Source organism: Rattus norvegicus, chromosome 5 (assembly GCF_021556685.1).
Source record: "Rattus norvegicus strain SHRSP/BbbUtx chromosome 5, alternate assembly SHRSP_T2T, whole genome shotgun sequence".
NCBI classification, from domain to species: Eukaryota; Metazoa; Chordata; class Mammalia; order Rodentia; family Muridae; genus Rattus; species Rattus norvegicus.
The window spans coordinates 6,239,892-6,254,742 of NC_141538.1; the positions used below are offsets into that span (position 1 = coordinate 6,239,892).

A 14,851-nucleotide genomic window follows, 5' to 3' on the forward strand; every position below is an offset into this window, starting at 1 on the left:
ATTTCATAAAGCCGTTGTTTTTGATAGCTGAGTATTATTCCATTGTGTAGATGTACCACATTTTCTGTATCCATTCCTCTGTTGAAGGGAATCTGGGTTCTTTCCAGCTTCTGGCCATTATAAATAAGGCTGCGATGAACATAGTGGAGCACGTGTCTTTTTTATATGTTGAGGCATCTTTTGGGTATATGCCCAAAAGAGGTATAGCTGGATCCTCAGGCAGTTCAATATCCAATTTTCTGAGGAACCTCCAGACTGATTTCCAGAATGGTTTTACCAGTCTGCAATCCCACCAACAATGGAGGAGTGTTCCTCTTTCTCCGCATCCTTGCCAGCATCTGCTGTCACCTGAGTTTTTGATCTTAGCCATTCTCACTGGTGTGAGGTGAAATCTCAGGGTTGTTTTGATTTGCATTTCCCTTATGACTAAAGATGTTGAACATTTCTTTAGGTGTTTCTCAGTCATTCGGCATTCCTAAGCTGTGAATTCTTTGTTTAGCTCTGAACCCCATTTTTAATAGGGTTATTTGTCTCCCTGCGGTCTAACTTCTTGAGTTCTTGTATATTTTGGATATAAGGCCTCTATCTGTTGTAGGATTGGTAAAGATCTTTTCCCAATCTGTTGGTTGCCGTTTTGTCCTACCCACAGTGTCCTTTGCCTTACAGAAGCTTTGCAGTTTTATGAGATCCCATTTGTCGATTCTTGATCTTAGAGCATAAGCCATTGGTGTTTTGTTCAGGAAATTTTTTCCAGTGCCCATGTGTTCCAGATGCTTCCCTAGTTTTTCTTCTATTAGTTTGAGTGTGTCTGGTTTGATGTGGAGGTCCCTGATCCACTTGGACTTAAGCTTTGTACAGGGTGATAAGCATGGATCGATCTGCATTCTTCTACATATTGACCTTCACTTGAACCAGCACCATTTGCTAAAAATGCTATCTTTTTTCCATTGGATGGTTTTGGCTCCTTTGTCAAAAATCAAGTGACCATAGGTGTGTGGGTTCATTTCTGGGTCTTCAATTCTATTCCGTTGGTCTATCTGTCTGTCTCTGTACCAATACCATGCAGTTTTTATCACTATCGCTCTGTAATACTGCTTGAGTTCAGGGATAGTGATTCCCCCTGAAGTCCTTTTATTATTGAGGATAGTTTTAGCTATCCTGGGTTTTTTGTTATTCCAGATGAATTTGCAAATTGTTCTGTCTAACTCTTTGAAGAATTGGATTGGTATTTTGATGGGGATTGCATTGAATCTGTAGATCGCTTTTGGTAAAATGGCCATTTTTACTATATTAATCCTGCCAATCCATGAGCATGGGAGATCTTTCCATCTTCTGAGGTCTTCTTCAATTTCTTTCTTCAGTGTCTTGAAGTTCTTATTGTACAAATCTTTTACTTGCTTGGTTAAAGTCACACCTAGGTACTTTATATTACTTGGGTCTATTATGAAGGGTGTCGTTTCCCTAATTTCTTTCTCGGCTTGTTTCTCTTTTGTATAGAGGAAGGCTACTGATTGATTTGAGTTAACTTTATACCCAGCCACTTTGCTGAAGTTGTTTATCAGCTTTAGTAGTTCTCTGGTGGAACTTTTGGGATCACTTAAATATACTATCATGTCATCTGCAAATAGTGATATTTTGACTTCTTCTTTTCCGATCTGTATCCCCTTGACCTCCATTTGTTGTTTGATTGCTCTGGCTAGAACTTCAAGAACTATATTGAATAAGTAGGGAGAGAGTGGGCAGCCTTGTCTAGTCCCTGATTTTAGTGGGATTGCTTCAAGTTTCTCTCCATTTAGTTTAATGTTAGCAACTGGTTTGCAGTATATGGCTCTTACTATGTTCAGGTATGGGCCTTGAATTCCTATTCTTTCCAGGACTTTTATCATGAAGGAGTGTTGAATTTTGTCAAATGCTTTCTCAGCGTCTAATGAAATGATCATGTGGTTTTGTTATTTCAGTTTGTTTATATAATGGATCACGTTGATGGTTTTCCGTATATTAAACCATCCCTGCATGCCTGGGATGAAGCCTACTTGGTCATGGTGGATGAGTGTTTTGATGTGCTCTTGGATTCGGTTTGCCAGAATTTTGTTGAGTATTTTTGCGTCGATATTCATAAGGGAAATTGGTCTGAAGTTCTCTTTCTTTGTTGGGTCTTTGTGTGGTTTAGTTATAAGAGTAATTGTGGCTTCGTAGAAGGTATTCGGTAGTGATCCATCTGTTTCAATTTTGTGGAATAGTTTGGATAATATTGGTATGAGGTCTTCTATGAAGGTTTGATAGAATTCTGCACTAAACCCGTCTGGACCTGGGCTCTTTTTGTTGGGAGACCTTTAATGACTGCTTCTATTTCCTTAGGAGTTATGGGGTTGTTTAACTGGTTTATCTGTTCCTGATTTAACTTCGGTACCTGGTATCTGTCTAGGAAATTGTCCATTTCCTGAAGATTTTCAAGTTTTGTTGAATATAGGTTTTTATAGTAAGATCTGATGATTTTTTTAATTTCCTCTGAATCTGTAGTTATGTCTCCCTTTTCATTTCTGATTTTGTTAATTTGGACGCACTCTCTGTGTCCTCTTGTTAGTCTGGCTAAGGGTTTATCTATCTTGTTGATTTTCTCAAAGAACCAACTTTTGGTTCTGTTGATTCTTTCTATGGTCCTTTTTGTTTCTACCTGGTTGATTTCAGCTCTGAGTTTGATTATTTCCTGCCTTCTCCTCCTCCTGGGTGTATTTGCTTCTTTTCGTTCTAGAGCTTTTAGGTGTGCTGTCAAGCTGGTGACATATGCTCTTTCCTGTTTCTTTCTGCAGGCACTCAGCGCTATGAGTTTTCCTCTGAGCACAGCTTTCATTGTGTCCCATAAGTTTAGGTATGTTGTACCTTCATTTTCATTAAATTCTAAAAAGTTTTTAATTTCTTTCTTTATTTCTTCCTTGACCAGGTTATCATTGAGTAGAGCATTGTTCAATTTCCAAGTATATGTGGGCATTCTTCCTTGATTGTTATTGAAGACCAGTTTTATACCGTGGTGATCAGATAGCACGCATGGGATTATTTCTATCTTTCTGTACCTGTTGAGGCCCGTTTTTTGACCAATTATATGGTCAATTTTGGAGAAAGTACCATGAGGAGCTGAGAAGAAGGTATATCCTTTTGTGTAGAGGGCCGCAATATCATTCGCCACCGCTAGATGGCGCTGGCTTCCACTGCGCCCCATGTGGAAGGCCAGGATAGCCTCTGCCATTACATGATGGTGCCAGCCTTCGCTGCGCCAGCCAACTTCCCTTCAGGAAGTTAACTGGGTGCGCATGTGCAAGAGTGCCTTCATGCCAGGTCTCTCCCCACTCTGGGGCGTGCCTATGAGATCATGGGTAAGCAACCAATCAGGCGTGGACACCCCACATTAGGGTGTATATAAGAAGCACCATTCTGGGCCTCGCTCTCTCCTCTTCAAGATGTAATAAACGCTTTGCTGCAGAAGGATCCTGGTGTCCGCGCGTCGTTCTTGCTGGCGAGACGTTGGGCGCGAGATATTTGGTGCCGAAACCCGGGACAAAAGCCTCACCATCACCGACGCCGAGGAGAGCCTTCGTTCGCGGAGAGGGTCCAGAACTGCAGGTCGAGAGGTAAGCTCTGAGAGGCATGTTTGGTCTTGATACAGCATGTCAGAGACAGGCGGGATGAAAGATTAAAGAGCTCAAAGAGAAAAGGTGCACATAAGAAAAAAGGCCCTTCCAAGGACTTTAGATCCGAGGAAGCGAGAGATAGGGGAAAGGACGCCCTGAAAGAGAAACAGGGAAAGGAGGAGAAAGCCCCGAAAAGGAAAAGCCTTTATCCGGTAAAGGAGTTAGAGGCTTTGGGGCTTGATAGTGCAGAAACAGACGAGCTTAGCCCCTCTGAGGAAGAGGATTTAGAAGATGAGGCAGCTCGCTATGAAGAAGAAAGATATGGGCCTAGGTGGAGAGCCACTGTGAAGAAACCGAAAGTTATGGATCCTTTGTGGGCAAGGCTGGTAATTTTGTTTATTTTTTTCTTTGTGTGGGAAGCCGTTACAGCCTTTAGGACAGTTCAGAGGGTCCTTGCAGAGCAACAAGAAAGTATGTCAGAGGGAGAAAAGGTCTCGAAAGAAAAAAAGAAAAGAAAAGGAGATAAAAGGAACACAGCATTTTGGGAGAAAAATTTTGTCTTTGTGCCTGTAAGAAGTGTGCTTAAGCTCCGGCTTTGCAAAGTCATACTGATTAGGCTTGATAGAGGCAGACCGCCTGAAAATTTATTCAGGAAAATCAAACAAAAGGACATCTCAGTGCCCGTGCACAGCCTGATGGAGTTAATGTAATTGGGTTGTGAGTGAAAATATTCAGGACTGTGTTTCACTTCCATACCATTGGTGAATGTCAGCCGTGCTGCTCAGATAATATATCTCAGTATCTTACAGGAATTGGGTTTCAACACGTTGGTGGACTAGTCCAGGAATTGAGACAATCCATCGCCCATATCGACTCCACTCGAGTGGATAGTCACCGTGAACACCATCTGGTTTTTTCCCTCTTTGTCTATTGTCTGTCCCTGGTGCACCAGGATGTCCCCATGTCTGTCAGTGTATGTCTGTGGTTTTTATTTCTCGTTGTTTAAATGTTTTATGTTTCATGTTCAAAAGAAAAAATGGTAAAAACTTTATCTGCTGGTCGTGCACACCTTGACTTGGTTTTAACTCGTTTCAAAAGGGAACAAATGAATAAAAAACAGTTTCAATCAGGTCTTTGGACCCCTATGCCTGGAGCCAGGTGTCTAGATTAGCTGGAGAAGCTGCCTAGAGGCTAAGCGTCTACACGAGCTGATCTTAAAGGTGCCAACAGCTTCTCGGCTTCTTCCATACAAGAGTTGATAGCTGTTTCTCTTAGAAAAATCCCTGACTTAGTATTTGACTCAACAGGTGACAAGGTGCTTCTCTTAAAATCATAGCTAAAAAGGTAAAAATGGTGTTTGGTCTAAATATTAAAGATATGTGTAGCCACTTCAATTTGTTTCTGATTGGTTTTAAATGTGTAAATATGCTCTACTTGCCTTGGTTATGGACTATTGGCTTTCAAGTTGTTGGATATGGTTAAAAAGGTATAATATTGGTAACAGAAAGTTGACATAAAACTGGTAATTTGGATAGAGTCATTCTAGACAACATGTGGCATGAGCCAACCCAGGGAAACAGGTCTAAATTGAGATAATTTTTTTATGGAATTCTTACTCTAGAAACCAGGCTTCTAAAAGAATTTAGGACAATGTCTCTTTGTTGAGGTATTGGAGACCGCACCATCATGTGTTGATATGTAGGAAATGGCAGTCAAACTTCGTAGCATGAAGGATAGACTTGGTGTCTTGGAGACTGGATTTTGGAGACTAGATTGTTGGAGGTTGAGTTTTGATTTCCAAAGTTGTGGTTTGCCCTGAAGCTATCTGTATTTTAATGCTAATCCCACTGCCCCAAGGACAGCTGCCTAATCACATACTCAGAACTCAGGTGACCTTGTGGTTGTGCTCTGGTGTTACAAAGAGAACTTAAAGATTGTGATTAAGGATTGCCAGTGTTACATTGACTAACTCAAACTTATTTTTAATTAAGAAAAAATCAAACAGGTAGAGATTGTTACAAGATTTACGAAGGATTGATGAGGTTTTGGAACTTGTGAGAACATTACAGCCAGTTTACTTACTCCAACTGCCATTTCAAGATAGATTTAGAGGATTGATTTTGAGTTTTCATTTCGTGAGCATGCTTATAATTTTAGAGAGCCCATAGAGTGATATCATTAAGAATGGCTAATAGCCTTATATTATGTAATTTTGTTGCTTCTTCGATGTAAGAAGTTAGAACCTTAAATCTTTCAATGTATATGGAAATTTTTACTACAAACCTTTGCTCTCAAAATGAGCTTTAATATTTGGGGAGTAGCTGTTACACTACTCCAGATAAGAATATTTGAAGCTAATTTTAAGCTTCTAAGGATATGTTAATTGGCTAAGTACCTCACCCTACCAGAGGACTTAGGTCTTGGTTATGCACATTGGAGATAAAGCTTCAGCTGTGTTAATACAGAATTGTAGACTAGAGTCATGGAAGTATTTTAAAAAGAAACCTGGTGAAACATATCTTATTCCAAACAACATTTAATTGGTTATTACAAAATACTGATATTTGGCCTATTACATATACAAATTTTTCAGACCAAATTGATAATTTTACTCTTTACATGCTTTTGTACTTCCTGTATATTTGTGCATACAACCTATAGGAAATGCGCTTACTATATTTATAGGTGGTTCATCTAATGAAAAGGCTACATGTATGATTGGATCATTTGTTTATTCTCTTGAGTTTCTATTGCTTCAACACAGATTATTACATTCTGTAGTTTAGCCACTGTTTTTAAATCAAACTTTCTATTCACATACTGATAGCCAATGTGTGGCTTGTAGTTTACAATTGATTTCAATTACTTAATGCTTTATTAGAGACAGGTTTTCTACTTAAAATCAGTGAGTGATTTCAGTATAAATTGTCTGACAACTCACTGTCCTTTCAGTGCTCTGGCTCAGACAACTAAACAAAACCATAGACCCAGCTCTTTGAAAATGGTAATGGAGTTGATAACACACCCTCATGAAAAGAGGAAGACTCCATTTGCTTACTTTCAACTCCCAGCCTCACCCTGCCAGCTCAGGGATTTCTAGTACGACTGAATCTGGACAATATTTACAAGATTTGACATTTCTAATTAATGCTTATGTTTAGGTAAATAAAGTTTGTGAGGTGCTAGAGAGATGGCTTAGTGGTTAAGAACACTAAATACTGTTCCTTTATAGGACATTTAAGAACTCAAACTGGATTGCCTGGGCTCTTTAGCAAGGGAGGACTAGATACCAGACAGCTTATAGTCCTTACATAAAAACAATTAGTGAAAAAAATCTCATTCTTTATATATCCAATACAATTATGCTGGAGACAATAATTTGGTATACAAGTCAATTTGTAAATACAAATGCTCAGTGTCCTCAATTTAATCCTCGAGGACTTACCTTAATAAATAATATCTTTACTATATCTTAATAAATAAAAAGGGGGAGTTATCCCTGTATGCTAAATAATGCTCCTTTTATTTCAATTTTAAAATTTGGATGCCAAAGTTTATGGCACCCTACAACTAGGCATACTTCTGCCTAGGTGAAATAGAGAGATCCACATATTGGCATGATCCTGTCCAGATATTTTATATGGGGAAGAGGGAATGTTTGTGTTTTTTCTACAGGATGCTACAAGAGTGTGCCAGCTGCCTGAGTGGTTGCTGAGACTTGCTGATCCTGGTTGCATAAAGATTCAGCTCTCCTGGTTCGGGTCCCTGGAGTCATTCCTCTGCCCTGAGAGGAAGATAGAAGATTCCCCTTCATCCTTTGTCATCACAGAGATTTTGCCATTGCTGCAGTCAGTGTTACCGCTGCGTGTGTCCCGTCCCACTATGGCCTGCTCTCTTACCCTCTGTACACTGCTGCTTGCTGGGGAAGACTGAAGTCCAGCCGTTGCTGCCCCCTTCATTTTCCCTGGTGACTCTTGCTGCCTTAACTGGTCATTTTACAGACTGTAGCTTTACAGGAATGCTACCTGCATAAAGCTACAGTGGACTGGGGAACTCTGTCCTGGTTATACAGATCTCAGAAATGGTTCCATTGTCTGCTGGTTGTTCCAGAGAAAAATGACTGATCCTAAACTGTCCTGGAAAAGACCTTGATACTTTTGCTGCTATTGTAGCAGCCATTACTGCTGCAGACATTGTGTCTGCAGTGTCTTTAGTTATCCTCCCCCAATCTATTGTTAGACAAGTACAGTGGGTGAACTTTCTGGAGTAGCTACTAACGATTTGGAATGCTACATTTTATTATAGGAGCGGCTTGACTACGGCCCTTGGTGGTAACAGCTGAGGAGGACCAAATGAGGTGCCCACTACTTATCGGGAGTGGCTCTGTCTGGTGCAGCCCTATGCTGTGGATCAGTGTTCATACTTGGTTGGTTTGCAAACTCAGATCTCAACAGAAACGTGACAAGGCCGTTATCACTCAAGCACTTGTGGCCATTGTACAAGGGGCCTCCCCTGGAATTTGGTTATCTATGCTGAGGAATTAGTCGGTATCTGAGTTCTCTGCTCCTGCACCCCATGGATCTGTGGATCCATTGCACTGGGAGGAGAGAGACTCACTCTCGGTATCTGAGTTCTCTGCTCTTACACCCCATGGATCTGTGGATCCATTGCACTGGGATGAGAGAGACTCAGTGATCCTTTGATCAGCCCTTGCACATCGCTGAGGTTTCCTCATTGCACGCGATAGGGTGATCATGATTTGCTATAAAATAATTGATTTGTTATAAAATAAATAAATAGGGGGAGATGTAGAGGGCCGCAATAACATTCGCCATTGCTAGATGGCGCTGGCTCCACTGCGCTCCACTTGGAAGGCCAGGATAGCCTCCACCATTACAAGATGGTGCCAGCCTTCGCCGTGCCAGCCAACTTCTTTCAGGAAGTTAACTGGGTGCGCATGTGCAAGAGTGCCTTCGTGCCAGGTCTTTGCCCACTCCGGGGCGTGCCTATGAGATCATGGGTAAGCAACCAATCAGGCGTGGACAAGCCACATTAGGGTGTATATAAGCAGCACCATTCTGGGCCTCGCTCTCTCCTCTTCAAGATGTAATAAACGCTTTGCTGCAGAAGGATCCTGGTGTTTGCGCATCATTCTTGCTGGCGAGACGTTGGGCGCGGGACACTTTTGCTTTAGGATAGAATGTTCTATAAATATCTGTTAAGTCCATTTGGCTCATGACTTCTCTTAGTCTGTCTATGTCTCTGTTTAATTTCTGTTTCCATGATCTGTCCATTGATGAGAGTGGGGTGTTGAAATCTCCCACTATTATTGTATGAGGTGCAATGTGTGTTTTGAGCTTTAATAAGGTTTCTTTTACGTATGTAGGTGCCCTTGTATTTGGGGCATAGATATTTAGGATTGAGAGTTCATCTTGGTGGATTTTTCCTTTGATGAATATGAAGTGTCCTTCCTTATCTTTTTTGATGACTTTTAGTTGAAAATTGATTTTATCTGATATTAGAATGGCAACTCCAGCTTGCTTCTTCCGACCATTTGCTTGGAAAGTTGTTTTCCAGCCTTTCACTCTGAGGTAGTGTTTGTCTTTGTGTCTGAGGTGTGTTTCCTGTAGGCAGCAGAATGCAGGGTCCTCGTTGCGTATCCAGTTTGTTAATCTGTGTCTCTTTATTGGGGAGTTGAGGCCATTGATGTTGAGAGATATTAAGGAACAGTGATTATTGCTTCCTGTCGTATTCATATTTGGATGTGAGGTTATGTTTGTGTGCTTTTCTTCTCTTTGTTTTGTTGCCAGGACGATTAGTTTCTTGCTTCTTCTAGGGTATAGCTTGCCTCCTTATGTTGGGCTTTACCATTTATTATCCTTTGTAGTGCTGGATTTGTAGAAAGATATTGTGTAAATTTGTTTTTGTCATGGAATATCTTGGTTTCTCCATCTATGTTAATTGAGAGTTTTGCAGGATACAGTAACCTGGGCTGGCATTTGTGTTCTCTTAGGGTCTGTATGATATCTGTCCAGGATCTTCTGGCCTTCATAGTTTCTGGCGAAAAGTCTGGTGTGATTCTGATCCGTCTGCCTTTATATGTTACTTGACCTTTTTCCCTTACTGCTTTTAATATTCTTTCTTTATTTTGTGCATTTGGTGTTTTGACAATTATGTGACGGGAGGTGTTTCTTTTCTGGTCCAATCTATTTGGAGTTCTGTAGGCTTCTTGTATGCCTATGGGTATCTCTTTTTTTAGGTTAGGGAAGTTTTCTTCTATGATTTTGTTGCAGATATTTACTGGTCCTTTGAGCTGGGAGTCTTCACTCTCTTCTATACCTATTATCCTTAGGTTTGATCTTCTCATTGAGTCCTGGATTTCCTGTATGTTTTGGACCAGTAGCTTTTTCTTCTTTACATTATCTTTGACAGTTGAGTCAATGATTTCTATGGAATCTTCTGCTCCTGAGATTCTCTCTTCCATCTCCTATATTCTGTTGGTGAAGCTTGTATCTACAGCTCCTTGTCTCTTCTTTTGGTTTTCTATATCCAGGGTTGTTTCCATGTGTTCTTTCTTGATTGCTTCTATTTCCATTTTTAATTCCTTCAACTGTTTGATTGTGTTTTCCTGGAATTCTTTCAGGGATTTTTCTGACTCCTCTCTATGGGCTTCTACTTGTTTTTTTATGATTTCCTGGAATTCTTTCAGGGATTTTTGTGACTCCTCTCTATGGGCTTCTACTTGTTTTTTTATGATTTCCTGGAATTCTTTCAGGCATTTTTGTGATTCCTCTCTGTAGGCTTCTACTTGTTCTCTAAGGGAGTTCTTCACGTCTTTCTTGAAGTCCTCCAGCATCATGATCAAATATGATTTTGAAACTAGATCTTGCTTTTCTGGTGTGTTTGGACATTCCATGTTTCTTTTGGTGGGAGAATTGGGCTCCGATGGTGCCGTGTAGTCTTGGTTTCTGTTGCTTGGGTTCCTGCGCTTGCCTCTCGCCATCAGATTATCTCTAGTGTTACTTTGTTCTGCTATTTATGACAGTGGCTAGACTGCCCTATAAGCCTGTGTGTCAGGAGGGCTGTAGACCTGTTTTCCTGTTTTCTTTCAGCCTGTTATGGCGACAGAGTGTTCCTCTTTCGGGCGTGTAGTTTTCCCTTTCTACAGGTCTTCAGCTGTTCCTGTCGGCCTGTGTCTTGAGTTCACAAGTCAGGTCACTTGCAGCAGAAAAGTTGGTCTTACCTGTGGTCCCGAGGCTCAAGTTTGCTCGCGGGGTGTTGCCCAAGATCTCTCCGAGGCAGCAGCAACCAGGAAGATCTGTGCCGCCGTTTCTGGGAGCTTCAGTGCACCAGGGTTCCAGATGGCCTTTGGTGTTTTTCTCTGGCGTCCGAGATGTGTATGCAGAGTGCAGTCTCTTCTGGTTTCCCAGGCGTGTCTGCCTCTCTGAGGGTTTAGCTCTCTCTCCCATGGGATTTGGGTGCAGAAAACTGTTTATCCAGTCTGTTTCCTTCAGGTTCCAGCGGTGTCTCAGAGGCAGCGGTCCTGCCGCTCCTGGGCCCTCCCCCACGGGAACCCAGGGGCCTTATACAGTTTCCTCTTGGGCCAGGGATGTGGGCAGGGGTGGGCAGTGTTGGTGGTCTCTTCCGCTCTGCAGCCTCAGGAGTGCCCACCTGACCAGGCGGTCGGGTCTCTCTCCCACGGTGTCTGGGAGCAGAGAGCTGCTACGGGCCGGGCGTTTGTTACATTTCTAAACTTACAATGTATTTTATTGTGGAAAATTAAAACACAGAGAGCTTAGATTTTACTTGTTATCATTATTTTATTCTCATCCTTTCTTTTCACTCTCCAATTCCTGTGTCTTAAAAGTATAACATGTAGGCTTTTGTTGTTGTTGTTGTTGTTGTTGTTGTTGTCATTATAGTTGCACATGAATAAGAGCACTTCTCGAGTCTCAGAGGAGACTTAGAACTTTACCTTTTGCATAGTTGTAAATGTTAATATTACAAGATTCATTGTAGTGAACTGGAAGAAATTTGCGTTTTTGAGTTGAATATTAGTATTTTGGTTAATCAGGAAAAGAATTTTATAGTTTAAGATGCATTTGGATGTTGAGTTGACAAGGGACAGAGTACCGGGGATTAACTTATTATGAACTTGATCTAACTGAGAGACAGGAAAATAACAAACCAAACCTATGGACATATGCTAGCACATTTTCAGATAAGATTCAGATCTCGTCTAAATGAGGTCATACAATCAAATGGGCTGGGAACCTGGATGAAATAAAAGAGGAATGAGGGAAATCTTGGCCGGGCTTTCTCTCTGCAACCTGGCTACTAGGACATGAGCATCTCTGTGCTGCCTTACCTCCCTAATGGAATGAAACTCTAAAATCTTGAATGAACTAGAAATTTCTCTTTTAAAGTTGAATTTTGTCACAATGACGATAAGTATTCCAAATTTAGTCCATCCACATGCTATTCCTCTTCCCCTTTGCCTCTGATATATAATCTTAATAATGTTGATGGTCTAAAGTGTGTATTGGTCAGAATACTCCTTGCTCACAAATCCTCTCCCTTTAAAAATCAGCTTCTATGAGCTGAGGTTTTTCTTCACAGGAAGAGTTTTCATAGCAGTCAAGTATTTTTTATCTACGTTTATCTTGTGTTTTTTGAACCAGAAATCTAGTACTATGCTTTATTGGTTATAACAAAAGTATAAGAGAGCAAGGCCATGTGCATGATACTTCCTTACCAATGTGATGTCACCTTCCCTCTTATCCATTGGCTAGAGTAGCAGGTATATTAGATTATATGTAAGCAGAAGAAAACTCATTAAAGAGTCTCAGTTTATTCTGCTTTTATATTTATCAAAACAAATATTTTATTGGAGATAGTGTGAGCACATCTAAGATTAGAAAAAGTCAAGGTTAGTAAAATAGGAGGTAGCTAACAATGATCTCTAGTGTTCCTGAATATAAGAGTGTACTGAAAACTAAGTTTTGGCTTTTCACAGGAAGCAAATTAAAATATCCCCACTGCCTTAGGAAAACTACTGTCCTTATAACTCAAAGGTTGAAAGATTTATTTCCCTGTAGACCAAAGTTTTAGCAGATCGATTAATAGAGTCTGTTCTTCTCTTCTGCTGCCATGTGCAGCAAGAAAAATGTGTTGATTATACCATTTCAAAATAGTGTACACAAAAGTCAACTTGTTGAGCTGGTCTAGCCTACTGTGCACAACTCAGAAATTGGGAACCAGAAAATAATCATTCTCTGTCCACTTGGCAGTAGCAACTGTCCTGAAGGTCAGTGGTTAGCAGGAGGATCTGGAGCCCAGAATGGCTCTTGCTTCACAGCTTCTGATCAAAGGAACACCATTGCCTCACCTCAGCAACACTTGTTTTCTAAAACTTAGGAAGGGCTCAGAGCAATGCTCTCTTTCCCTCTGGACATACAATGTGTCCCAGGATTTAGGTGTCACAATATTGTGAGGGAAGGAAACTTCCATTGATGCCCCCAACTCGTCCATAATGGGTTCTCTTTCAGCACAGAGCTATTTTTTTTTATTTTGGCTTCTCCTACAGAAGAGAAACCTCTCAGAGTTGAACCTCTGTTAGGATAATTGCAAACACCTTATGAAGCAAGGCAATAAATAAATTAGTCTCATAATACTAACATAAGCCCCTGTAATTCCATGACTTTTAAGGATATAGTAGTGAACTGTCTTAAATAGTGTCTATGTAGCCAAAGTCTTTAGTATCTCAAAAACACATAGTGAAATAACAATTCTTAGCCACTGGGATACCATAATGGCTCATGATTATCATGAGCCCTTATGGCTGAAAGTGACCCAAGATGCTTAATCTCATTGTGTGTTAGGATATAAATCGATTTTAAAGTCATTCATTTTCTCATGAAGCACTTTCATTGAAAAGAGTCTTTTTGTATAAAGTGGAGGAGCAAACTTGAACAATTTTCACTAAATACCATGATGCTTAGTTCCCAAAATGCAAAATGTAGATGGTTTTTAAGAAAGAGAAGAAGAGACTGACGGACACACAATCAGAACACCTGCATAAGAAATGGAATAATTCATGTTGTGATTCCACTTCACTCTGTATGTGCATGTTTCCTCTTCCCAAGTGTGATTTTTGAAGGAAGGAGAGAAGATGTGCGAAGAGTCTTGTCAGCTGTACTCAGTTCCAAAGAAAGAATGTGATTTTCTGGAACATAGTCTGTGATAGCAGGAGAGCCTGGCCAGGAGTGGGTTATGTTTGGCTGGATAGCTGTTGGCACTATAAGAAATATTAAAAATGTAGATTTGAGAAAGGAGGAAACAGACTCAAGGAAAATTGAAACCCAGATGTAATCCCGAGGGTGTGAAGCAATGGCCAGCAGAGAGTTAACACAGTTTTGCCCTCTTTTTCTGGACTCACTAGCTTCAGTATTTCACTTAAATTAAGCAAACAATTCTCTTATTGTTAAGAATGGGGAATACCTGTATGGGGGAGGTGGAGGGGAAGCAATGGGGGCTTATGGACAGGAAACTGGGAAGAGGAATAACATTTGAATTGTAAGTAAAGAAGTATATCTAGTAAAAAATTTAAAAAAAGAATTAACAGAAAAAGAAATAATAAAATAAATGAAAAACAGGAAAAAGAAAAAATGAATTTTACTAAATAAATATTGGAAAGAATCATTTATTCCATATACTTTATACTTTTTTAAGTTTTACTTTTTTATGATTTATGCTATCCAAATCACAGGTGAATAATAAATCTTGGTTATCTTAGGCTGTCTATAGATTAAGATAACTTCCAAAGAGTTTGCATTTTCAGTTCTCAATAAGCAGTGATTTTTATATGGGAATTCAAAGATTTTATCTCTTTTAGGTGTAATGTCCTACCTTCTTAAAACCAAAGATGGCATACTTTGTTAAAACCTTGATAAGATAAAATAAATCACTATTAAAATTATTTTTAAAAAGTCCAAAAAATTTGTTTTTACTATTCTGGGCTTTTTGTTTGAATTTGAGAATTGCTCTTTCCATGTCTTTGAAGAAATGTGTTGGAATTTTGATGAGGATTATGGTAGATATTTGGATTGCTTTTGGTAGGATGGCCATTTTAAGTTTAACTATGTTAAATCTACCAATTCATGAGCATGGGAGATTTCTCCATTTTATGAGGTCTTCTTTAATTTCTTTCTTGAGAGATTGAAGTT

The 14,851-nt window shown here is 40.0% G+C and overlaps 1 protein-coding gene across 1 annotated transcript in view; it reads left to right on the forward strand.

Moving 5' to 3' along the window:
* Nucleotides 1-14,851, forward strand: part of LOC148005606 (MLV-related proviral Env polyprotein-like) — an 84,564-nt gene that overhangs the window by 22,209 nt on the left and 47,504 nt on the right. Inside the window, exons 2-3 of the mRNA XM_087551556.1 lie at nucleotides 3,517-3,626; nucleotides 3,662-4,012. Of these exons, the coding sequence (XP_087407682.1) occupies nucleotides 3,517-3,626; nucleotides 3,662-4,012 (461 nt within the window). The remainder of the gene's footprint in view (nucleotides 1-3,516; nucleotides 3,627-3,661; nucleotides 4,013-14,851) is intronic.